The 25,557-nt window shown below is 42.6% G+C and overlaps 1 protein-coding gene across 1 annotated transcript in view; it reads left to right on the top strand.

The window, feature by feature from the left end:
* ANXA5 (annexin A5) overlaps positions 1 to 24,982 on the top strand; it is a 31,144-nt gene extending 6,162 nt beyond the window's left edge. The window contains exons 3-13 of the mRNA XM_053257631.1: positions 1,292 to 1,376; positions 3,236 to 3,330; positions 3,564 to 3,677; positions 7,864 to 7,954; positions 9,123 to 9,202; positions 11,323 to 11,379; positions 17,802 to 17,895; positions 21,850 to 21,945; positions 22,381 to 22,439; positions 23,565 to 23,687; positions 24,243 to 24,982. Of these exons, the coding sequence (XP_053113606.1) occupies positions 1,292 to 1,376; positions 3,236 to 3,330; positions 3,564 to 3,677; positions 7,864 to 7,954; positions 9,123 to 9,202; positions 11,323 to 11,379; positions 17,802 to 17,895; positions 21,850 to 21,945; positions 22,381 to 22,439; positions 23,565 to 23,687; positions 24,243 to 24,305 (957 nt within the window). The 3' untranslated portion in view covers positions 24,306 to 24,982. The remainder of the gene's footprint in view (positions 1 to 1,291; positions 1,377 to 3,235; positions 3,331 to 3,563; positions 3,678 to 7,863; positions 7,955 to 9,122; positions 9,203 to 11,322; positions 11,380 to 17,801; positions 17,896 to 21,849; positions 21,946 to 22,380; positions 22,440 to 23,564; positions 23,688 to 24,242) is intronic.
* Positions 24,983 to 25,557: the final 575 nt, after the last annotated feature.

Below are 25,557 nucleotides of genomic sequence, written 5' to 3'. Positions count from 1 at the left end.
GTACTAATGATTCAACTTGGGCTTGAAATGCTAATACATTTGTTGCCAAATAAACTCAGATGGTTATGCAAAGGTCAGTGCTCTGCTTTGTCCTCCTTCCCCCACTTTGGCCATCAGTTGTCCTCTGTGCTAGATCCCTTCTGCCAATTTGTAAGAGTAGAGCAGAACAATTGAAGTAAGGAGCTAAACCTCCTTGCTGAAACCAGAGAACGCTACTCGTGGCTTAAAATAACCCAGAACATAAGAATTGGGAACAAGGAGATAGGAATTGCCATACTTTGAACATTGCCCATATTGGAACTGTTCTAACACCGTTGTCTAAAGTCCTGGGGTTTTATCTGAGGGGAAGAAACAACAAATAAGGATTGACTTGTCACTTGTAGAGACAACATGGTTTTGCATCCAGAATGAGTTTAGGCAAACAGTTGAGATGGTGAAGAGCTTTTTTTCCCCTGCGATAACCATACTCACACATGGTTTAACTTATTCACCCCATGCCTGAGAATTTATTTATTTATTTAGTGGGGTGGGGGTGTAGTATGTGGCTCACATATTCTCGGAGCAGAAGGTGGAGGATAGCCATTGCAACTAATGTAGAAATTAAGGGTTCCACATTTATTGTCCTTCTCTCTGACATCTTTACCGTTTTGTCTCAGGGCTTCACTGCCACAAGCACAGCACAACAAAAGATGTTCTGGTATAGATCTGGATTCAGACAGATTTTATAGGTTGCTCCAACTTCAAGAGATTGTCTCTTGTTCTTACCTATGCTTATTTTGTTGCTGATAATGAACCATTTCTTATCCAAAGTTGTTAGATGCTTTATTAGAAAAGAGGGAATAAGGCAGTTTAAAAAACCAGCATGCTTCAGATGAAAAGTTGACTCTGAATTCTTGGAACAATCTACTGGACAAGAGCTCTGCATCAATATAAGTTTGTTAATTGTATTTCCCCCCCCGTCCTTTGGAACCAAGGCAAGGATCTTTTCCCGTTTGTCATGCACAAACTTCCAAATACTGTACTGTGATATCTGATTATTGGTAATGTTTCAGGTTATGGCTCTACAAGCTTGTCAAGAAAGCATTCAGTATTTTAGTCCTGGCAGAAGGACTGAAGCCTGTTAGCAAGAATTGTGCTTGTGTTAAATGAGGCAGGAGTAAATGTGAACACTTTTCTTGCTAGAAAAGAACTTCCATGGTCCAGATATCAAGGCAAATGCAGCTCAAGGTATGGCTTTTATGCTAGTATGAACAGAAGTGCAGTTCATTAATGCCATGTTTTTTTCTTTCAGTATACCAAAGGTACCGTGAAGGACTTCTCTGGCTTTGATGCCCGAGCTGATGCTGAGGTCCTTCGCAAGGCAATGAAAGGCCTGGGTAAGAACAGTTGTCTTTCAGGCGAAAAGGGATGTAACTTAACTGCAAGTTTCGGCCAAGTTTAGATTTCTGCTTCCTTTCTTGATTTAGCATCTTTCCCCTCCTAATTGTATACGCAGAAATTATCGTGACACGTTGAGAAAAGCAATCATTAACATTTTTATGAGTCCCAGTAAAAATAAACGTTGTTAATCCATATGTTTGAACAAGAGCTCCATTGTTGTCAGCAGAATACTTCAGGAAACAATGGAACTCATGTTCAAAACTATGGATTAATAGTTTTTTTTACTGGGACTCTTGGAATGTTAATGATTGCTTTTCTCTGTGTCATGTTAACCTTTGCTTATACAAATATCAGTGAATAGATACTAAGTCATAAAAGGGAGGAGAAATCAAAACTTGGCCCAAAGTGTGTGTGACTGAAAACTTGAGTTTATTAGGGCTGAGACAAAATTGTGAAGGGTGGTGCTTCACAAAAAGAATTGTGCCCTGAGAAACATAACCTCCATTTTGATTATTATGCAAGGGAACCTGCAGAACAGGAAGAAAATTTGTCCAGAGTGAGGGTAGGAAGCTTTTCCCTCTGACTTGACTTAATGATGTCACCATGTAGACAAATCCATCTACATGGTGTCCTTGGGAAGCCTATTCAGAGTAAGCGTAATACTTTTTGTTCCCAATCTGATTGTGCTCTGTGTTATCATCATGCTGCCCATCTGACACCTGAGTGGCTGGGCAGGGGGGATGGGGAGGCCCCTATTTTTGTGTTTTTTAAAAATGACAAAGTGGCAGATGGAAGGGGAAAGAAGCAGCTGTGAACAGTGCATGAAAAAGAAAAGGGAGGTTCATAAACCATCCCAGCCCCTCATTTCAGAATGAAAATTTTCATCAGCAAGAATCTAGTACAGCTCTAGTATAGGGGCAAATATCCTGGCTGTCTTTGCCAGATTTGGTAGGTAGAGAGATAATGATATATAGGTGAAACTGGGAAAATTAGAATATCATGCAAAAGTCCATTAATTTCAGTAATGCAAATTAAAAGGTGAAACTGATATATGAGACAGATGCATTACATGCAAAGCGAGATAAGTCAAGCCTTAATTTGTTATAATTGTGATGATCATGGCGTACAGCTCATGAAAACCCCAAATCCACAATCCCGGAAAATTAGAATATTACATGGAACCAAGAAGACAAGGATTGAAGAATAGAACAATATCGGACCTCTGAAAAGTATAAGCATGCATATGTATTCAGTACTTGGTTTGGGCCCCTTTTGCAGCAATTACTGCCTCAATGCGGTGTGGCATGGATGCTATCAGCCTGTGGCACTGATGAGGTATTATGGAAGACCAGGATGCTTCATTAGCGGCCTTCAGCAATTCTGCATTGTTTGGTCTCATGTCTCTCATCCTTCTCTTGGCAATGCCCCATAGATTTTCTATGGGGTCAGGTCAGGCGAGTTTGCTGGCCAGTCAAGCACAGTACACTATACTTTTCAGAGGTCCGATATTGTTCTATTCTTCAATCCTTGTCTTCTTGGTTCCATGTAATATTCTAATTTTCTGAGATTGTGGATTTGGGGTTTTCATGAGCTGTATGCCATGATCATCACAATTATAACAAATTAAGGCTTGACTATTTCGCTTTGCATGTAATGTATCTGTCTCATATATCAGTTTCACCTTTTAATTTGCATTACTGAAATTAATGGGCTCTTGCACGATATTCTAATTTTCCGAGTTTCACCTGTAGTGTGATCCCAGTAACACAGCCTACTTTAATGTTTGACTCATTTATCTACAAAATAAATGTTCAACTTCTTACTATAATTCTGTTTTTAATTTGCATAATTCAAGGGACTAGTGAAGAGCCAATCCTGAAGATCCTAACAAGCAGAAGCAATGCTCAGCGCCAGCAAATTGCGGCTGATTTTAAAACCTTATTTGGCAGGGTAAGGAGACTGGTTTGGGTCAGGAGTTGGGTTTGTGCACTCATCCATGTAATCTGGGGTTTTTTTGATGGATAATATTTTGGGCCTGCTGGCTATGAATTCTCATTCCTTTATTTGCTTCCCCTTCTCAGACTGTTCATATACTTCAGTAATGTGTTAGTTGGTATGATGGAAAGATTGATTTTGGACTGCTTTTCTCATTAACTGGGTCTCTCTTCCTTCTGTCAATTTAGGACCTGGTTGATGACCTAAAATCAGAACTTACAGGCAAATTTGAGACTTTGATGGTTGCTCTGATGAGACCAGCACAGCTTTTTGATGCCCATGCACTGAAGCATGCCATTAAGGTAAACCAAGAGGCACAAAATAGAAATATTGATGACATTTTTGTTTCACTCTGAATGAGTTTCCTCTTTGCTTTGTCAGATTTCCTATTACTCTGCTTAATTGTTTATGATTGCTTTCATTTTAATGACATTACTCTGCTTGATTATTTATGATGATTGCTTTCATTTTAATGACTTCATTTATTTTCTTATCCACCTGAATAATTTCAGAGATATCTTCATGATTAACTTTTCAATGGTTTTTTGTCATCTAAAGGAAGTACATATGATGTCTGACCAACAGAGTATATACAATAAGGAATATAATGTGCCTTTCATTTTTTAAAAAATATTTACATTATATAATGAACCCTAATGAACACTATTTCAGTGAAAGTTTTTAATGGCTTTTAACACCTTGGGTTTATGCTTAAACATATTCTGTACAAACCTCTCCCCAATAGAAAAGTAAGACTGGTTTTTTAAATAAAGTTTTCACAGTTGGCAATTATTTTCTTAGCACATTTTGAAGGTTTTTTAAATTAAGCATAGAGCAGAGGCAGATTGAAGACATGTTTTATAGAACCTTCTGACTAGACTAGAGAATGTTGAATTTGCCTACTGCATAAATTAACATATACAAGACTCCCCAAGATTTGTGAGTACAGTCACTATTCAGCTGTGTACTTGATTTCAGTTCCAATGACCTAGCCACTGTGACAGAGTATTCCAGCCAAATATTGACTTTTCAGCTTGGAATTTCAAAGAGGAAAGGAAACTGGTGTTTATCTTACTAGGCTGGCTGGGAAAACCAAAAGCCTATGGTTTCATGTTGATTCAAGAGATAAAATCAAACCACCTGGCAAACAGAAGCAAGGACAGGGATGGTGGTGAGGTATCTGTCTTTTTTTCCTCCTTTCCCAGGGAGAGCAGCAGATAACTTTTGATGAGAATTTTACCTTAATGGTCTGTATTGGTGATTAAAGGGCCAGTTAGTTTGCATGAGTATTTTGAGTGAGTGGATTTGCAATAGAGTTTGAAGTCTGGTGAAAGCAGTAATTGATTACTGCCCCATGCATCCATTTTCCAACCCCACTGTTGTGTTACTTTCCTGCCTCAAAGGCTGGAACTATACACTTAACAGCAAACTTCATTGTGGGAACCCACATCTCCTCTGCCAAATACTAGCAAACACACTTGGAACCCCATCTGGGTGGTGGTGGGGAGAAGTTGCAGGAGAAATAGCAGTAGGTGTGGAACTTGTAGCACAGCATAGGTGGGAAGAGAGAAGAGAACATCAGGTAACTTCTTTTGTCACTTCGACTTCTAATTTGTCTCAACAAAATGGCATAATTCTTTTTTAAGAAATACACACATTTGGAAATCAGGACTGGCACATGTACATAATTGATTGTGCCACCATTCTGAAATCCAGATTTCCACCCAGAATTCAACTGGAGCAGAACCAAAGGAATGCTGGGATTTCAGGACAATTGTGGAATGAAACACTGTAGAGAATCTATTCATCCCTACAAATTGCCTTTTAATCTTAATACTTTGAAGCTGGTCAGTGGAGACCCAGGTTTCCAGACTTGTGTCTGCTGTTGAAGAAGTAGTTCTGGTCAAAGTTGCCCCTAAGAGTTGAGCAGTTGACCAATACATATGAGTTGCATAATGATCTGACTGTGGTGAAAAGTAATCGGGCATGCCAGCTTCTGCAAAAATCCATCCAACTATCATTATCTCCACACACTAGTCTGAAAATATGAATTGACTCGAGGTTTTGAAATATCCTGCACATTCTTTATAAAGAGACCTTTTATTCAGAAGTGTTTCACATCCATACTGGGTAGTCAAGCTTTTTTTGCCAAGCTTTGAAAGTTAGCATTCCAGTTACCGGGATGTTAGGTAAAGTAAATGAAAACTTTTTTTTAAAAGAAGATAAGGTAGTTAAAAATATTGATTTCTAAAGTATGATAGGATGGGAATGTGAACAGAGGTTTTGGCTGTTTTTGTGGACAAAGCCCCCAAGAGGAGTGCTTCTATTCGGGCTTTAGCCAGCTTGGAACAGTAATCACATGATACTCTTTGGAGCTCATACTCTTTGATACTCTTTTGGAGCTTTGGAGGGAAGGTTTCAGAGAGTGTGGAGGAAAAGGAACAGACTTTTCTTTCCTACCCTCATGTAACTTTTAGCGGTACTGTATAGCACTAAAGGGTTCAGATTTGGAATCTGGTGGTTCTGAAGAGTGGGAAAGGGGGCTCTCCTTTCTCCCTCCTGAAATTGTGCAGGAAGGAAAACTTGTTTAAACTGGCATGCTTTCCTTGACCCTGATGGCCAGCTAAGGGCTTAAGCAGGCCAGTTCCTTTCCCCAACACAGCTGCTGAGCATAAGTCCATCTCAGATTATTTATTGGGTTATTAAACATTATTTTTATCTCAATTTTAATAGATTAAATTCTTTTAACTTACAAATGGATTTACTAGGGAATTCTTGATTATGCAGAAGTCTCTACCTTGTCTGTGGGTGGGCCTCTTTGTGTGTGTGTGTGTGTGTGTGTGTGTGTGTGTGTGTGTGCTGCCAGACTGGTAAGCCTTGGGCCACCTAACTTCAGTGCTGGACCAAATGATGTAACTAAACAACATGGAAATTAAATCCATTACAGAGGTAAATGCAAAACTAGTTGGAAGCCTGGACACTGAAATGAAGCAATGTGGTTTAGCATTGTCAGCTGTCTTAGGAAATATAACTTCACAGTGAAAATAAGTATACTGTCTGTTATGTTCAAGCATGTACTCATATGCTGGGTGAGGAGTAAGAAATAGTCATTTTAAAAATGTAAGATGTAGATATATGGACCTTAAAAATGAACATGGAAGGGGAGAGCACAATGGAGTTGCAAGCTGCGGTCCTTGCTGTCCTTACCAAGGGCCCCTTTTCTTCTTCCCTATTTGATAAACAAATAGGGAAGAACAATGTCAGTTACAGAGATAAGCAACCTTGAAATAATTTGCTTATATGCTTATTTACTCCTCGTATTAATTGCGCAAGTCTGAATCTACAAACCAATCTGTGCAATAACAGGTGCCGAAAGAGTCATTGAAATCTTCTAAAATATCCTCCTTATGCCTGTTTCAAGCTCTGTTGCAGAGGAGAGGTATATAGGAGGAAACAGAAGATAGGACTCAGGCCTGCTCAACTTAGGCCCCCCAGCTGTGTTTGGACTACAGCTCCCATGATCCCCAGCCACAGTGGCCAATAGCCAAGGATTATGGGAGTTGTAGGTGAACATCTGCAGAAGGGCCAAAGTTGAGCAGCCCTGAATAGGTTCATGCTTGGATTCATGATAGGTTCATGACATCCGTGTATTTGGATGAAATGCTATGAGCTCAGTCTCTCATAAGAACAGCCCGTGGATAGACCTCTCCTCCATGAAGTTCTCCAAAGCCCTCTTAAAGCCATCCAGGTTGTTGGCTGTCATTACATCTTGTGGCAGAGAATTCCACAAGTTGATTATGAGTTGTGTGAAAAAGTATCTGCATTTGCTGGTCTTAAATTTCCTGGCAATCTTTTTCATCCTGGCAATCAGCCCCTGGTTCTAGTGTTATGTGAGAGGGAGAAGCATTTCTTTCTATCAACTTCCTCCACAACATGCATGATTTTATAGACTTCTTTCATGTCTCCCCGCAGTTCTCTTTTTTCTTTAACTAAATCTCTACTCCACAGCTAGAAGCTTGCCCTTTGCCAATACCACTGGCAAGAAGTGTTGGCCACCCAATACTTTTTTGAATTGCAACCAGCCAGTTGGCAAGGCTATGGGAAGAAAGGAATTTCCTTTAGATTTATTAAAAGGACAGTATTGCAGGCTTCTTTATTTCAGTTCTTCCACAGGGTTTCCTGTGTGAGTCAGTGCAAATTCTATTTATGGGATTTCTTGCACTCTTCTTGTCACATGGCATCCAGGAAGAACTTTTTGTGTATTCTGGATTATTTTTTAAAAGTTTGTTAAAGTCTTGTAAGAATTTTATTTTAAAGCTACCATAATATGTTAGGTGAAAGTTAAAAACATTATCTGGATTTTTGTGGTACAAAAGTGTCTGGAGAAAATGAGCTCTCCCTTATTCAGCCTGTGGAGTTTCTTTTGCTGTGTGTACTGGAGGCAGGGAAATACTTCTTATTATTTCATCAATGCTGTCTATATTACAGGGTGCAGGAACTAATGAAAAAGTCTTGACTGAAATTCTTGCATCCAGAACGCCTGCAGAACTTCGGAATATAAAGCAAGTGTATCAGGAAGGTAAATCTTAGTAAATGTTTTGAAAGACTGCTGAGGTTTTGGAGTGTGGGAAGTAGCAAGAGATGAGAATGAGGGCAGTGGAAACGCTGGAGAACATGGCATCAGATCAAGTCTTATTGAGATAAGGGTTATGAAGGCTGTTGTGTTCATATGTCTTGTTTTGGGTGTGTATTCTAGTGCTTTGCACTATATCACTGAATTTGTCCCTTTTTGATACTTATGATTTCAATAAAGAAGATTTTAATATGTGAAAAGAGAATTTGCCACAGAGCTCTGATCAGGCTTGTTTTTAACCATTGACTGTAGATAGTCTTTGCTTCCTGGTTCAATGCTCTTTTCAGGCCACCTATTCTCTGGAGAAATTAGCATTGGTTTTATTTATTATTGCATTCAATAGAGGCAGCAGTATATGGTTTTTCCCCAAGAAGTAGGACAGATTACAAAGCAGGGCTCAGAACAGAGTGGAGACAGCCAATTCATACAATCACTTTGTACTACAGTTGCTTTTTTTGGACTGTTCTGCCTGTGGCCACTCTGGCAGTTCTGCCGTTTTGGATTAGCAGGAGCCTGCAGGGTGATTATCACAGATCCCTGCTAGCCAACTGCTCTTTTACTACGTTTATTGCAATGCACCTTCCTCTTCCTCTAAGCCTGGCAGCTGTTTTCACTGCTTCTTCTTGTCCGCTGCCTTTTCCGGTCCTCTGAAGCCCAATTCTTAGCTGCTTGTGCACTTAAGAGACAATGACATCATACTAGCATTATCAACAATACACACTCTCTTCCATTAGTTTTCCCTTGCTGAAGCCTCACAGACCCAGCCTCATTACACATACTTAAGAAATCTCCACCAGTTCATATGACAGGCAGAGGGAGTATGAAGTAAGCATAAGCCCAGCTTTAAGTAGAGAGGTGTACCCATTTCCCCCCTATATGCTGTGTACAGATGGGAATACTTATTTCATTTTGAATTAGTTTTATACCTGACTCTTCTGACTGACCTTCATGTAAAGTTAATGAAGTCACTGGTAACTAACTAGTGATGCATCTTGTCATTTTATTGTATAAACCACCTTGATAATTTTGATTAAAGGGCAGTATACAGATGTGTTAAACAGATTTTTTTGTACTCTAGCTCATTCAGTGATGGATGTGTATTCTCTTGTTTTAGAATATGAGGCCAACTTAGAAGATCATATAACATCAGACACTGCTGGTTACTATCAGAGGATGTTGGTAGTTCTTCTTCAGGTAAGCTTTTACAGTAGAAGGTTGAAACAGAGTTCAAGGCAAGGGTCACATTATTTAAATTGTAGTACAATGAACATCTTTTCACTATAGCTCTATTTTACTTTCCCTGTGTGTTGATTCAGATGGTGACTTCACACTATGCAGGAAATGATGAACCTGCTATTTGGTTGCGTGCTCTGCTCTACATACAGTTCTGAAACTATCTGTAACCAAGATTTGAAGTTGGTTACGGATGTCGGATTAGGAGCTACATATAGGGTGGAATGTGCCAGGTTCGGCTGACACACCCAATATTGGCATAGCTCTCCTGACACCGGAAGTCGGACTGTCTGACAATGACCAGGAACTGGTGGTTTCATCATTTCCTGTCTAAAGTGAAGCCACTCATATGCTCCAAGCTCTCACTCTATAGTTACCCTTTCAGTAATAACCTACATTCATTGAATAATTTGCTAGGTCTTGGGATCATGTGTGCCATTCAGTGTAGGAAATAATGAATAATTAAGTGTGCAATTGACTAATTGCAGTGATCAAGTGGAAGGAAACCATGAATTGATTGATTCCACAAACACTGATCTGCATGGACACCTGGATCACATGTATATTCCAGTACAGTGACTGGAGCATGCTGTCTGGAGGCCCACCCAGTTACCCATGTAGGCTATATCTTGGAGGGCATAGGTCATCCATGAAATGGCCCTGAGAGTTCTAAAGCAGGGAAGAGAAAGAGGTGGACTGTAAGAGTGAATAACTTCCCAGTAGTGGTCAACATGAAGAAGATTTTGGACAACGGGAGAATGTGATACATTCCACGAACTTCCATTACTGAGTGCATCTTCACCCTTCCCTTTTACCTTGACGTGTGTATTTTTCTACCCTTTCTTTCCCTATATTGTATGTATGCATTCATTCATTCATTCATTCAATTTATATACCACCATTCCTAAAGTGGCTCAAGGCAGTTTAGATTAAAATAAAACACATAATAAAAGAATTTAAACCAGATGAGAGCTCATTAAAATTAAGACAGGCTAAAATATCATTAAAAGCCAGGCTAAAAGTCTTTAAGGCTCTCCTGATGTCCTCCAAGGAAGATAATCCTCTTATATGCATTGGGACTGGGTTCCACAACCTAGGAGCGACGACTCCCAGGATCCCAGCTTGCCACCAGATGAACTGGAGGCACCCAAAGACAGACTCCTTCTGATGATCTTAATGAGTGGAGGGGATCTTGTAGAGAAGGGTGCTCTCTCAGGTAACCTGGATCTAAACCATTCAGGGCTTTAAAAGTAAAAGCTGATGGAAAAAACTGGAAGCACCCAACCAGAAAAGTGAAAAGGAACACAAAGTCTCATCATGCTATGAAGCATTTATTGAAGCCCAATGCATTTCAACCACAGACGCCTTCTTCAGGGGCGGCAAGTATTTGTAGTATTTCAAAGAGAACTTGAATAAATAGACGTTTGTTTACTTCTTGTAAACAATGAAATGAGAAGGCCTGAAGAAGGCCTCTGTGGCTGAAACACGTTGGGCTTCAATAAATGCTTCACAGCACCATGAGACTTTGTCTCCTTTTTCACTTCTCCTTTAAAGGTAATAACCAGAACTTTGTACTTTGTCCAGAAACATCATGGTAGCCAGTCCATCTGCTCCTTGGCGCCTTTATTTCAGTTTGCTGGATTTTATATCCGCTTTGAATTTTGGAGAAACGTGGGATACAATTTTTAAAAATACTTTTGTGAAGGATGCTAGGTATATCTCTCTTGTCCAGATGTGCCACCCTTTCAGTGACATTGACACAAAGGGCATTTCCCCCCGGACGTTTTTCACATCTGGTCCTGTTTATTTAGCATCCTGAAGCCACATTGTACCTTTTGCACAGCTTGGTCCAGTCACTGGAGGCAGTGAATCCTTTGAGATGGCAAAATGCTCATGAAGGGAAGCCAGTTCTAATACTTACAACCCTTTACCACATTATACCTGTGTGTGTGTGTGTGTGTGTGTGTGTGTGTGTGTGTGTGTGTGTGTGTGAGAGAGAGAGAGAGAGAGAGTCTTTTATACTAAACATAGTCATAGATTTGTTTCATATAATTAACCCATACTGCCTTTTATCCATTTAGGCTAATAGAGACCCTGATGGCCACGTTAATGAGAAGCTAGTTGAGCAAGATGCTCAGGTTGGTGAAAATTTGTTTGTCTTCCTCACATAAAAGTGTTTAGACAGGAACTTAACAATTCAAGGAAGCTGGAGTTCACCTGAGGGCATGATTCCAACATTGAATCATAAGTTTGTAACTGGTGCAATATGCGTCATGAACTCTGGAGATGCACAGCATGTGAGAACCTAGAACTTCCTTGTATTCTTCTCTCCCTATTATAAAAGCAATGGCCTCATACTAAATATAGTACATTATACAAACTTGGGCAAATACATGAGCAGTTGGCTAGAATGTTAAGGGTTTTGTTAAAGGGAGGGCTTTGCAGCACTGAGTGAGCAGTCAGTGGGGACCTGTTCACCTTTGTTTGAAAAGGCGAACCTTTACAGTTCTGTTTTTCTCAGAGAAACTCACAACAGTATGTGGGGCTGCTTGTTCTCACAATAACTCTGTGATGAAGGCTAGGCTGGTAGCTGGCTCAGTGTTGCTCACTCAGCTTTCATGGCTAAGCATGGCTTTAAATACTAGTCTCTAGCTTTGTCCACTATACCAGACTGGCTCATGTCATCGTTCGTCACAATGTTGATGTTACTCAGATTATAAGGATGACTCATAAGAAGGTGGAGTGCTTAAAATATCTCATGCAGAGTGGCTTTGTAAATTTACTGTAGAACTTGCCTCCCCCTACACATGCAAGTGCCTTGGATCTTCTAGGGAAGCAGATGTTTCTGATGCATAAAATTTTCCATGGCTTTGCCTTTTTTCTTTTTGCTCTGAGTTGGTTTACAGAAAGGAAAAAGGGAGCAGTAGCAAAACTTGCTTAGGTCACACTGTATTTTAGATCATCCTGGCTTTGTGGTTAATTATAGTAATTTTTGCTTCTTTATCATAGAGCTACTTCACCAAAGTTATATCTTTGCTGTTTCAAAGTGTTTTTTCTGGAGTAAGCCAAGACACATTAAAAACCTACATTTTACAGAAGAGAGAAGGCAAAAGGGAACACAAAATATGACACTAGTATAGAACTGGATTGGTTGAGAAAATGTGTGCAATGCATGTTTGTCAACTTTATGTTGCCTCCTGTGGGCATTATGAGAATTTTCCTGCTGTTAAGCTTCAAATTTGACTCTAGAAAATAACTGGGAAGCAGGCTGTTGGTTTCTTTAGCTGCCGATTAAATTATATCTCCCCATGAACCTATGGGCCTTCATAAATTGGTTCTTTTGTATCTAATCAAATCTAAAGTAGTCCTTGGAGAAATAGTACAGCCATAATGACCTTGGCAGACCATCACAAAGGCCGTTTCATATTTGGTTGTCTCTAAGGGAGCAAATCATCATCACAAAAATGACTGCTTTTCAAACAAAGGTGGAATCCAAGCCAGCTATGCAGTTTGCTATTCATAGGTCCACCTGGTTGAGTAGCATTTGGTCTGGATGAGTATCAGAGCAGCAAATGCATCTATTGCCTGTAGTGTAAGTAGTAAAAAGTGTCTTTTTACTTGTGGCTTTTAGCCCCAGCCTGGCTTCTTTTAACGACACCCTCCTGTCAGTGGCTATGCCACATCTGAAGAAGCAGACATGAAGTGCCAATGTATAAGAGGGCCAAAGGCCATGGTTGTAGTCAAACAGTATCCAGGGACCCAAGGGTGGGAACTCCTGGTATATAATGAAGGTACTACCTAATCTGTAGAGTGTTCTCACCAGTGGACACTTAAGTTATTCAGTAGTAGTAGTACTCTAAAGTTACTCTAATTCTGCAACTGAGAATTCCTCAAAAATGAGTTTCCAGCATCTGCAGTATACTGTATCTCAGGTACTGAACATTTGTAAGTAAGGTGTGGCCTTCTGTGAAGCAGGGGCTGACATCCAGACTAAGTTGAGTAATCCTGTTAAAATCAAGTAGTCTTTTAGAGTAAATTATGAGTAATACTTATTGAGTAACTTGGTCTGGATGTCAGCCAGTATTGGCCCAGTGTGATAATAGTACAGTGTTAGATACGTTACTTGTCTAATGCTTCACCACCATATTACTCAGTATTTTGATGTCATTTTTCTTAAGCTGGATCCAAAACTATTCATTCATTATTGGACTGAAAACTTTAGCAGAGTATGTAAGCACCTTCAGCACTTTAGTGATAGGGCAGAACAGAACATGTAAAATAAAAACTGACATGTGGTTGCTCTTGCACGTCTTAAGAGAAAAGAAACCACTGGTGTCAAGCCGCCATTGTGCTGCAGTGCATTTTCCCACCTAGAAACAGTGGACTGGGAGTCTGGGACTATGGCAGCTGGCTCGCTCCCAGGTGTAAAGGCTGGGGCAAGCACCAGAGGGAGCAGAATGATTGTGACTGTACAGGAGGGCAGTGGAAGTGACCTAGCAAGGTATACCAGCATGAAGTTTAGCAGTGGTATGGAAGGAACACCATATGCTGTATGTTGTAAAAGCTTCAAAAATATTTTGGACTGTGAGACTAATCCTAGAAAGGGGGTCTTTTTGATGCTACCACACATGGAACTATCCCTTAAGATAATTTGTTTGGCTACCACCACTTGTGGCAATTCCCATGATTCCCTCCCTTAGCCTGTGTGGGCAAAGCATGCCACACACCATTTCTGCCCTGCCTGATCTCACCCCATTGTGGTAGCAGCCACCACCATTCCCCCTGCTCCTTGTCCCACTCTGCCCCATGAAAAGGCAAAGGATGTCTCGGAACAGCAGGAGGTGCTGTAAAGACATTTCATGCTGCTCCATTCCCCACCTTCTTCCTTCTGAAAGGGCAGGATGGGAGGGAGGAGGGAGGCAAGGGCAACAGTGATGGCTGGTTGTTCCGTGCAGTTGGAAAACTTGGAAGCTCAATGTCGGAATTCTCTCCTACCTTCACAGAGAGGCAGCCGATCATGGGGCAATTACCCCAGGTAGTATGGTGGGTGCTGGGGGTTCTTAAGAGCCCAACCCAGTACTAGTGTGGTGAAGACTGGGTGGGTGGGGGAAATGGTGCAGGTTTCAGGAGGAGCAGGCAGGGACTGGGGTAGGAGAGGCTGGGAAAGAGTGTGGAGGTATCTGGGGCATGTAGTTCCTCCCAAAGATTCTTGAGAACCCCCATGCCCTCACTGTACTATATGTGGCAATGGCTTGTGATTGGCTGCCTCCCTGTGGTGGTGAGAGGGAATTCCAACATGGCTGGTGTGTGCATTGCAGATGGCTGAAGTTTGCGGGGCGGGGTGTGGCAGCAGGTTGGGTAAGATGCAAAGGCATTCAGTCCACCCCCTCCACCAGTGTGTGCTCACCTCATTAGCAAGTTGGATGTGAGAATCTGCTTTATATAAAGAGTTGATGCAGATGATCTAAGTGTATCCTTCCTGCTTTGTGTTTTTTCTTTTTAAAAATCTATAGTAATGATTTCATGAAGTTTTCAAAGTAATGAAGTACCAAAAATTGAGAATGCATCTTGCCCTGGAGTATTTTGGAATTAAACAAATACAGATTCAATACTCTCTTGCTAGAGCATTTTGCTCAAAAGAAGGATGTAACAGGCCATTGACATTTACATATGAACTATTTGTGTTCCAAGAAAGGGTGCCTGGCTGATGATCCTTTACTGTCATTCATAAATAACTGTACTTGTAATGATTGAAATCCACTTTCAATCAGACAAGTTGTGTACCCTACCAGCTTACCCCTTTTGATAATGTTAGCGCACCTATCTACCCCCCAGCTCCATCAGTGTGTTGTTCCTTAATTGTGTGGGACCACAGCTCATCCAAACCACTCTTCCACATGTAGAGGGATGTTTGGTTGAGTCACCCCCCATGCAATTAAGGAACCACATACTGGGAGGTGGCTGTGTGTGCTCCTGTGTTTATCACATGGGGCAGGTTGTTCAGGCAAAATATTGTCCAAAATGGCCCCATATTATCAGCTCCATAAATTTGTTCACCGTGGTTACCATAGGGACAAGAGTTCCTCCTCCCTTTGGTAAGCCAAATTGCAGTAAGCAAAGGCAACTGTAGGGATGAACCTCACTGTGCTCCTTCTTCCCTGTCCCTCCAAGGTGGAGAAGGGTTGGCTTCAGATTAGCTTGGAAATTCTCTGAAGCTGAGGGTGACCGCGAGGGGCAGCCCTGCTGCTCTTTCCAGCTCCGAGCTAGGGAGGAAGACGAGTCCATCCCTGCAGTCTTGCTGGCCTTGGTGGCATTCTGCCTCCAAAGTTCAGCACTGAAATATGGCCTCACCCCTCCTTGCTTGTAGGGAGAGGCAGAGTCCATGGGGAGCACAAATGTTAGCTAGCTACCAAGATCTTCCATCGTTGGTGAATTATCCTCTCTAATAAAACGCTTGGTGTCCGTCCGTGGACAGACACCAAGCGTGTGTCCGTGCCTGCCTGCCCTGTTCTGCGCCTGCGCTTCGCGCAGGCGCAGAACAGGGCAAGGGAGACATGACGGCCGGCACCCGGTGGCCATCTTGGGCGGCCAGAAGCGGCCGCCCCGAAGAAGCCGGGAATGCGGGGAAGGAGGAGACTGGCCGAGGCGGCGCCTTCGCCGCCGCCTCGGCCAGAGGACGCAGCGCGGCCAAGGCGGCGGTGGAGCCACGCCGCCGAAGCCAGGCGGGGGGAGGAGGCGACGGGGTAAGCCGGCCGAGGCGGTGGCAGAGCCGCCGCCGAGGCCTGGCGCCGCCGCCGCAGCCAGGCGGCTGCAAGTCCTTGGGGCCCTTGCCCGTCCGGGGAGACCGGCCGGGAATGTGAGGCGGGGGCGGACCGGACCGGCAGCGGCGCCCCCAGAGTCTGCCCGGCCGCCGCCACCGCCCACTCTCCCGCCCTCCCAGCTGCCCAAATACTCCTTCCCCGCTCCCCCCCCGCAAATGATTAAGGGCCAAAACGCCCCAGAAGAATGCCTCCGCGGCCGCCGCCATGGCCACCAACCGCCCTCCCAGCTGGCCGAGACTTCCTTACCCAAAGCAGCCTATTGCGTCCATAGCAGCAGTTTGGGCATTGGCTTAGCACAGAGAGGAGCTCTGTTCGGGAGCTCCTCTCTTCTTCGCAAAAAATGGATTTTTGATCGCCCGACTGTCGCGGGCTGCTTTGGGTAAGGAAGTCTCGGCCAGCTGGGAGGGCGTGGAGGGGGGGGAGGCCAGAGGAAGTGGGGTGGGGGGGGAAACTCTCCCCTACTAGCGCCCGTTATCACAACGGGCCTGAAAACACTAGTTGCTTATAATTGTCCTTTTCATGGAACTTGGCTTGTGAGATCTGACAAGATACCATCCTTTGAAACCTAAGCTATGATTTGCTTGTCATTCAGATGAGCTTTCCCATATTTTAGATTTGAACAGACAGCCATGCAAATGATGTCTTTGCAGTTTTTACTCCACTTTATTTTTGCACGCAGGACTATTTATTTGGTAATTAACAAATGCAGGATGAATTTTAAGTGGTTTTATAATTAGAGCAAGGGCCTCACTAAAAGCAAAATAAACTACAGCACTGTCATATCCTAAAATCATGCAGTAGCTTATGCTAGGTAATGGTTAAAAATAGCTCTTCAGGACAGAACATCAAATAGACTAGCATCAAGAATCATGGGTTTTCTTTATGAAGTATTAAATCATGGCTATGAAATCCATATGCAATACATGGGACAGCATACATGAAGCAATTGGTTGGTGAAAAGGGAGCCGTGCAATCCTATGCTTATGTACTAAGGATGTGCACAAGCCAGCTTGGCAGATGCAGGTGGGACGAGGATCGGTTCCTTTTAAAAAGGAGGAATGCAGCCCCTCTGCTCTTCTGGCATGCAAAGACCGCATGTGACTGCTTCCTTGTTCCCAGCAGCCTGTGCGTGGCGTTGGCATGCACATGGCTGCCGTGCATGCATGCTGACGCCACTTGGAGGAACTGATCCCCTCCCCACTGGGCTGGCTCAGGTGCGTCTGCCTGAACTGGTTTGGTGCTTCCATCCTGAGGTGCCGAACTGGTTCAGGCACTTCCCTAATGTGTACTTGGAAGACCTACTGAGTTCAATGGAACTTACTCCCATTTAAGCATGTGTAGGACTGCAGCCTTCGATAGGCATCATATGTATAGTTTGATTTATGTTTATGTATCATGTTTGGCTATGCTGAAGAGACAGGATATGTATAGTCCCCTACTTGAGAGCTGTGTAGAGGTACTTGGAGGAATGAAGCAGGAAGAACAGCACTGTGAGGGGTGGGTGAAAAATTCTCTGCCCAGTAGAATGAACTTGACCTGAAAACCTTTCGGGCATTCCTTGTAGATTTAAGTACCAACGGATGTATAAACAACATTTAAGCAAGGATTTCCTGTCTACTCAAAAGGAACCCCTGCATTGTGACTAAGTGCCTTCATTTCTGAAGGCTTTAGTCAGAACAAGAGAAAACTTCTAGTCTCCTTTTGGAAAAGGAGATGTAACACTTATTTGCTTCTCACAGGAGCTGTTCAGAGCTGGTGAGCTGAAATGGGGAACTGATGAAGAAAAGTTTATCACCATCCTTGGAACTCGAAGTGTGTCTCACTTAAGGAAGGGTCAGTAGACAAAATTTGGGCTGTGTTTTCAAGGGCTGTAAACCATATATAGTGGATGGAGCTGGCAAGGGTAAACCTTGAAAAAGACTGGTCTTGTGGTTTGGTTTTCTGTGTAAGGTGCACCAGATATCCCACCTCTACTATCTCTTTGAGCCTTTTCGCACATTATGCAGCAACAATCCTATGGTTGCCACTTTGTGTATTTTCAACACAGTCACAGGCAGTCCACTGAGTGTACCTGCACAGTACGTGTGCTTTCACATGTACTGTTGCAGTATATTTGTTGCATTTGTGGTTCACGTTCTTAGGTGTCCCTTGAAAAAAAAACTTCAGTCTGCATTTTAGTATCTGAAGAAACTTGTCATCTCCATGGCTTTCTGTTACTTTGGAATGTGCATAGGGAATTATGTCTAAATCAAGGGTGGGGAACCTTGGCCCTCCAGTTGTTTTTGAACTACAACTCCCATCATCCAGCCACAATTATTGTGGCTGGGGATGGTGGGAGTTGTAGTTCAAAAACAACTGGAGGGCCAAGATTCCCCACCTCTGGTCTAAATGCTTGTTTAATCAGAAAGCTAGCTCAGAAGTTCTAGCCTAGCCTTTAGTCCCGTTCTCCTGACTGGCTAACATTCCGTTGGCAGAGAGTTCTTGGTATGGAGGAGCATTCAGACATTGTGCTCTGTGGCTGAACCATCCTGCAAAGACTGTGTCATGTGCTGTTCTTAAATGTCTTAAATCTGTCCTTTCTGTAGCTTACTCACTGTTCTGCCCATACATTGAGAAGTGGTGGGAATAGCTGGTACTGGGATGAGAAAGAAACATTGGTAGACTTACCATGAAGGGTTCTTTTTCAAGGTATAGGGAGGTCATCCTCAATGTGACAGGTTTATCAGCCTCTGCATGCTCTGAGACAGGACAAATCAAATTTCAGGCAGGCTAGTAGCTAGGTTAGGTAGGTTAGGTCACTCAATCCCCAGTTCCAGGACTGTTTAGCATAGTAAAGCTTAGAAACATGAACAGCACAACTCAACGTGAACAGAAACAGATAAAAATGAGCCAGAACAGTAGCAGCCCAGGAACAGGTAAACTGTAACCCTGGGAGTCAACCCATCTCTCTGAAACACAGTCCAAAAGGACTGAAACATATACATAACTCACCCACCCCCACATCTGCGGGCAGGCCAGATGTCCTCCTTATACCTAGAAAAAGAACCTTATACCTTGAAAAAGAACAGTAAGTCTACCAATGTTCCTTTTCCCACGGTATAGGGAGATCATCCTCAACGTGATGGGACATACTCAAGCAAAAAAGAGTAGAGAGGGAAGTGGATGATTAAACCACCTGCTGTAAAACAGTCCGCATGAGACTGAAAGCTCTTGTTTGAAAGCTTTCTTGAAATGAAAGCTCTGTAGGGATGAAAGGAAGACTGGTAGGAAGTGTTTCCCCAAAGGGCCTATGGAACACTCTGCATCCAGTTGCCATGGCCTTCTTTTTATCTTTAGTTTTGACCAGCACTGGCCCTAAAGATTCTCCAAACAGGTCCCCACTCCCCCGGAAGGGAGTAGCAGCCAAGGTAACCTTTGATTTATCAACATGCCAATTCTTTAACCACAACCCCCTTTACACTGCCACTCCAGACGCCATTGCCCACGAGGCATGCTGAATACAATCCAGACTCAAATCAGCCATGAGAGTGGATGCCTTAACTAACTTCTTGACACCCTGGCACAATTTAATAAGTGTATTAAACAAACAAACAAACATTCATTCATTCATTCATTCTCCGGAGGGATGTATTGCACCAACTCCTTAGGTCAAAGAATAGATGTCCTTGCAAAAACAAGGACATCTATACGTTTGTGGCGGCTGCCCTGGTGACAGTAGCAGACGCATCATGACCTTTTCTGAGCAGATAGTCTGCTTTCTTGACCTCTGTTGTTCATCCCCCTTTTTATTCATCAGCGCTCGTGACACAAGCTGAGTCACGGGAGTGTCAACCAGAGGTACTGCTAATAGAGATATAATATTATTAGGCAGGTTATAAAGCTTTTTTTTTTTTTTTAAAGCCAGAACAGGTTTGGAAGTAACGAGTGTACCCTGTTCAGCCAGCATGATGTCCTTAAACAGAGCAGGAAAAGGCACAGGAGCAGAGCCGCTGCAGTTGATGGAAATACCTCCTAATCCAGGCCTGACAAGGTGGTGGTACCAGTTTCCTGAGCCACATCCTTAATTGCCCTTTTGGCCTTGGTCAATCACACTTCAATTTCAGCTGTAGTGACCAAGTGTGTAGAATTAGGCCTTTCAGCAGGGGCCTGTTCTTTGGACAATCCCCCGACCCACTTTCTCAGACTCTAATAACTGAGTATCTGAAGAGAGGTATTGAATGAGGCTGCTGGCCTCTAGGTGGCTCCGGTTGGCAAAGAAGGCTGCTCCTATAGGTGGAGCTGGCTGGTTAGGGAATCCAGGCCCAAGAATTACAGGTCCACACACCTCAGGAATAATAGGTGCAGGAACACAAATATTTGTGCATTTAGGAACTCTGGGCCCCTCAGATGAGGATGGTGAAGAGGAAAGTGTCACCTTTCTTTAGCATTACTGCCTCCCCACCGGCCCATAGAATAGCCCATCTGGTGGGTCTAGTCTGGGGAAAAAGAAAAAAAGATGGCCAGGACGTCTAGGTAGCACAGGGGCAGGCAGCTGTGACCCTGGTGCAGAGGGCCCAGGGCTAGCAGGAATGGCAGGGGGAGAAGAAGGGTCAGGCAAGGCAGGAGGGATTGGGGGGGGGGGGCAATGACAGGAGAAATAATGGCAAGGCACTATTTTGCAATAAACTCTTCCAGCCACTTAGAAACATCAGGTGGAAGCACAGATGGCACTTACAAGGCAGGAGCAGTATTCATGTCCTCTGTCCAAGGAGGCAGTAGCGACGGTGCTGCAGGCGGTGGCAGAAGCTGACCCCATGGGGGTCTTGTGCTGAAATCGGACCCTGACGGGTGGGTGGGTCATGTGGTGAAATGGCCCATCCGGGCTCCACATCTGTGACTGGTGCCGTGGTTACACTCACGGCAGGGGCTAGCAAGCTAGACCCCTGAGAGGTATCACCTCCCAAAATGGCATCCGCAGCACAGCTGATGGGCAAAATGGCAGATCAAGCCATATTAAAGCCAATGGTGCTTTGGTGGGAGCTTTTGGTGGGAATCAGGAAGGCTGCAGCTTGTAAGCTGCCCGAATTTGCAGCCTCTTGCTCAAGGGAGCGCCCCCCCGCCCCGGCGCATTTAGCCTTACTTTTCTTTTTAGCTCCCTCCACCTCCTTCAGATGTTTAGTTGTTCTTGCTGCTTTTTATGTGTGTGCAGCTTGGCAGAAAAACAGTGGTAACAACTGCATGGTTAGAAGCCCCAGCCGCTTTGGTCAGTGTGCCGGGCGCGCGATCACGCGGAGGAGAAACCAAACTGGGTCTCTTGGGGACTGAGGAGATCATCCTCTTGGGGTTTCTGCCCCTTGATTCTGAAAAAGGTCCCTCAGAAAGGGAACCTTTCAGCATGTTGCCTAAGTGGGAGGCCTGCCTAATTGTGATCAATAGAGCCAATTTCCAAGAGAATAAAAGATTTTTTTTACCTCACCAATTCGTAAATTAAAAATCACTTTAGTAAATTCCAGTTAGAACAATAAAAGGAAAGAACTAGCCTGAATTAGCCTGGAAATGGCAAGTAGAGCTGTCTAACAGAGTGAGACAGGACCGGAACTGGGGATTGAGTGACAGCTACCTAACCTAACTACTAGCCTGCCTGAAATTTGATTGGTCGTATCTCGGAGCATACAGAGGCTGATAAACCCGTCACATTGAGAATGGCCTCCCTATACCATGGAAAATGTGTTTTTATATGTTTGTTTGAAAAGCTGGAAAGGAATATTGTATAACACACATCATCATGCATATTTCCCCCCCTTTCAGTCTTTGACAAATACATGACCATCTCTGGCTATCAGCTTGAAGAAACTATTGACCGTGAAACCTCGGGCGAGCTGGAGAAGCTGCTTCTGGCCATTGGTAATGGGCAGTTCTATTGCCGATACACTATTTATAAGAGTTGAAAGTGAGCTCTTGGGGTGAAGAAGAGCCACATGACACGTCCATTAAATGAAAAACAATAGTGTCTTCATTCAGTTAAGAACCCGAGTGGGAGGTGGCGATTGTGGTATTTTTTTGTTGGGTTGTTCTTTTGACCCCATGATCTGAATTCTAGACTTTTTAACAATGCAAGCTGGTTAGGTCATTTTTTCTTTGTTTCTGTCTGATCCAAAGTCTAAATACAGCGAGGCTGTGACAAACAAAAGCACTCAAATTCCTAATTTTAGAAATTTACCTCTTCTGTGCCCAGAGGGCTAAATGTTGTTTGTGTGAAGTTGCTTGCTATTAGATACAGTAATTTTCTGCTGTGCTTTCCTTAATGAATCCAATGGATTGTGTTTTCCCCCCACACAGTGAAGTGCGTCCGAAGTGTTCCTGCATATTTTGCTGAATCACTTTTTTATGCAATGAAAGTGAGTACATATTTTGCCATCACTAAAAACAAAAACAGCCCTCTCAAAGTCTGTAACTGAAATGGTTCCAAGTAAAAACATTTCACTTACTCACTTTAAGCGGAACCTTTTAATTTTAGAACCTTGCAGCCTAATCTTGCTTACTCAGAAGGAAGTTCCATCTTGTTCAGTGGGACTTTCTCTCAGGCAAGTGTGCACAGGAGTGCACTATTCATCCATCGGACATATAAACCATTTGATATAAAACCTATCTAGGTGGTTTATGTAAAAAAAACCAAACCCCAAACAATTAAAATAATTAAAAGCAAACAGTTAATATCAATTGAAGCAGTATAATTTTTTTTAACTAAAAGCCTGAAGAAACAGGTGTGTCTTAAGAGCTTTCTTAAAGGTATTAAGAGATGAGGAAGCTCTGATTCTGACAGGAAGTGTGTTCCAAAGCCCCATGGTGGCCATGGAAAAGGCCTGGTTCCAAGTCACCACCAAATTAGCCAGTTATAAACACAACCAGACCTCTCCTGATGATCTCAGTAGGCGGCAGGGTTCATAGTGAAGGAGACACTTTCTTAAATACCAGAAGCCCAAGCCAGGTTTTCTTATGGAGATAATGGGGCTGGGGTGCTTACTGGAACATTAACACTCAAAGCTGTAAAAGAATCTATTTTTCTCAGCCTCAAAAATGCCATTTTAAAAATGTGATTAACACAAGGCTTCAGGTATAGAACCAACCAGGGCGTTTTTCGCACTGCAGGCTTTACCGTGAGTTTACTACAAGGCTGTACTGCAAGTTTGAAGTTGCTCCAAAAAACTGATGCAAAAAGTGGATTTTTAAATCCTGGAATAAAATGAGCTGCATTCTTAAATGCGAAATGAAAAACCCAAATCATGTGTGAAGTTGTCCTTGAGAGCTCACAAGTACTACAGGGTAAATCTGGCCAATATGTGAACAGACACCCTCAATTCTGGAGGAGATGCGTGCTAAAGGCCCTGTGTGAAAAATGCCCAGGTAGTGACAATCATTGGTTGATCTGGAATAAATTGGTGTGTTGATGTGTGTATCCCCTTAATTTACAGCATCATAAAGTTAATGGATTGTTTAAAATGTGGTCACTTGTATTTTTTCAGGGAGCAGGCACTGATGATGATACCCTGATTAGAATCATGGTTTCAAGGAGTGAGATTGATCTGCTGGATATCAGGAAAGCATTCCGAAGGGATTATGCAAAATCATTGCATCATGCAATTCAGGTAGGTCGAACTTTATCAAGCAAGTTGACTTCATTTTCTTTTTGAATAGGAAAGAGTATTAAGGCACATTTCCCCCCTTTTTGCTACAAAATTGTCACAGAATTAGAAAACAGGTTATTTCCTAGCACTTTGATAAATCCACAGCTGCAAGGGTTTTAGGCTGCCAAGATGCATTACCTGTATTTGGGACTAAACTGACTAAAACAGAAGTACTCTGGCTCCACTGATTTGTGAATTGGGCGCCCCCCTTCGGAGTTGGCTTTGTTGAAGGGCATGAGAGTTGTTTATAATCTCTTTGTCATGTTTAGATTTTGTGATTTGCAAATGGAAGATAATGGCCTGGTGTATAGTAGACGGGTTCTATTCTGTTTCTTGAAATTTTTGAGATATTGTAGAAAATAAGTAGCTTACTAGATAATTTCCATTAACCAGTCCTGAATGGATAGTCCTACAAATGGATTTCCTATGGTGGAAAAGCTGTCATTTGTCAAGAATTTTTCCTTTGGAGTCATTATTGACTCACTGCCTTTGGTCATGTGTCTTATTTATTTGCAGAAAGATACATCTGGTGACTACAGGAAGGCCCTTTTACTGCTCTGTGGTGGTGAAGATGACTAATATCCACAGTGACATGAAGGACAGAAAATCTCCTGCTTTATGCCTCTCTTCCTTTGTATGGCAAAGCTATATATCTGCATCTAGAGCTGCAGCATTCTGTACATTCACACTGGCATCCTTACTGTTAAAACCAATGTGCATATTGTTAGCAAAGCTATAATAAATATCCAGCTGAAATTCATATCAGTCCCCCCTACATAGGATTGCCGCCACTTCAGAGAACTGCCTCCCCACACGCCCCATTAGTGTCATTTTTACAAATGTAATTTTACATAAGCTAGAATAAAGCTGTTCTTAAAAATCAAGCCAGTTAGCTGGAGGTCTTTTTATATGTACGTCTTAACCCAAAGAATTTAATGAAAAGTGCCTCTTATAAATATTCCTTTAATCAAAAAGAAGATAGGAAGTCAGAAATCTAGTTCTTTTGTGCAGAAATAGAAGTACAATTTATTTTAATAACAAAGCAAATTCTTATTAACGTGAATCATATTTTCTACTTCATTTGTAGTGATTTGGGGAGGGGAAGCTTCTGCTAATGGCTTTAAAATTGTGAACTGTGTATGAACTGACTTCATGTATTGTATGAACGTGGTGCTGTTTAAAACCAACAACCTGCTAAACTGTTATGCGAGTTGTAATTTGAAACCTAAAGGACCAATAAAATATAACTACAAATATTCTGAAGATGTGCTTTCTTGAACATCTTTCCAGATCTCCCTGCCCTCCTAGTTGCATATTTTATTCTGGTTCTGTTACTCCATGGGCAGAAGCAAAGAGCGACATCAGTTGAAGTTGCAGTTATTTTTGGCTGCTTTGATTTCAGAGATAATTTTTATACCCTTGAAATTTCCCTCTTTTTTATTTTTTTGGAAGGTAAAATTTTCAGTACATTGAATTCACATCCTTCACTTTCAAATACTTGCACAAAATTGCAGCATAAATGTACCTCTAGTTGTAGGGACTAACAAAACAGAGTGTGGGGCAGATAATGGCTAGCGCTCCTATGATACTTCTGTTACACAGAAATGTTAATAGGAGACAGACACACATTTGCACAAAACCAAAGACTGAAAAACATTTCACTCGAGACTCAGTTTGCTCAGACAGGTTGATCCTAAACTCAAATATTTGCATTTAAATTTGAATATGTGGGCAATTGATTGGTAGACTTGAGGTTGAACATAAGAAAGGTCCTGCTGGATCAGGCCCAAGGCCCATCTAGTTCAGCATCCTGCTTCACACAGCGGTTTAC

Source organism: Hemicordylus capensis, chromosome 5, assembly GCF_027244095.1.
Source record: "Hemicordylus capensis ecotype Gifberg chromosome 5, rHemCap1.1.pri, whole genome shotgun sequence".
NCBI classification, from domain to species: Eukaryota; Metazoa; Chordata; class Lepidosauria; order Squamata; family Cordylidae; genus Hemicordylus; species Hemicordylus capensis.
This window is presented reverse-complemented; position numbering and strand designations above follow the sequence as displayed.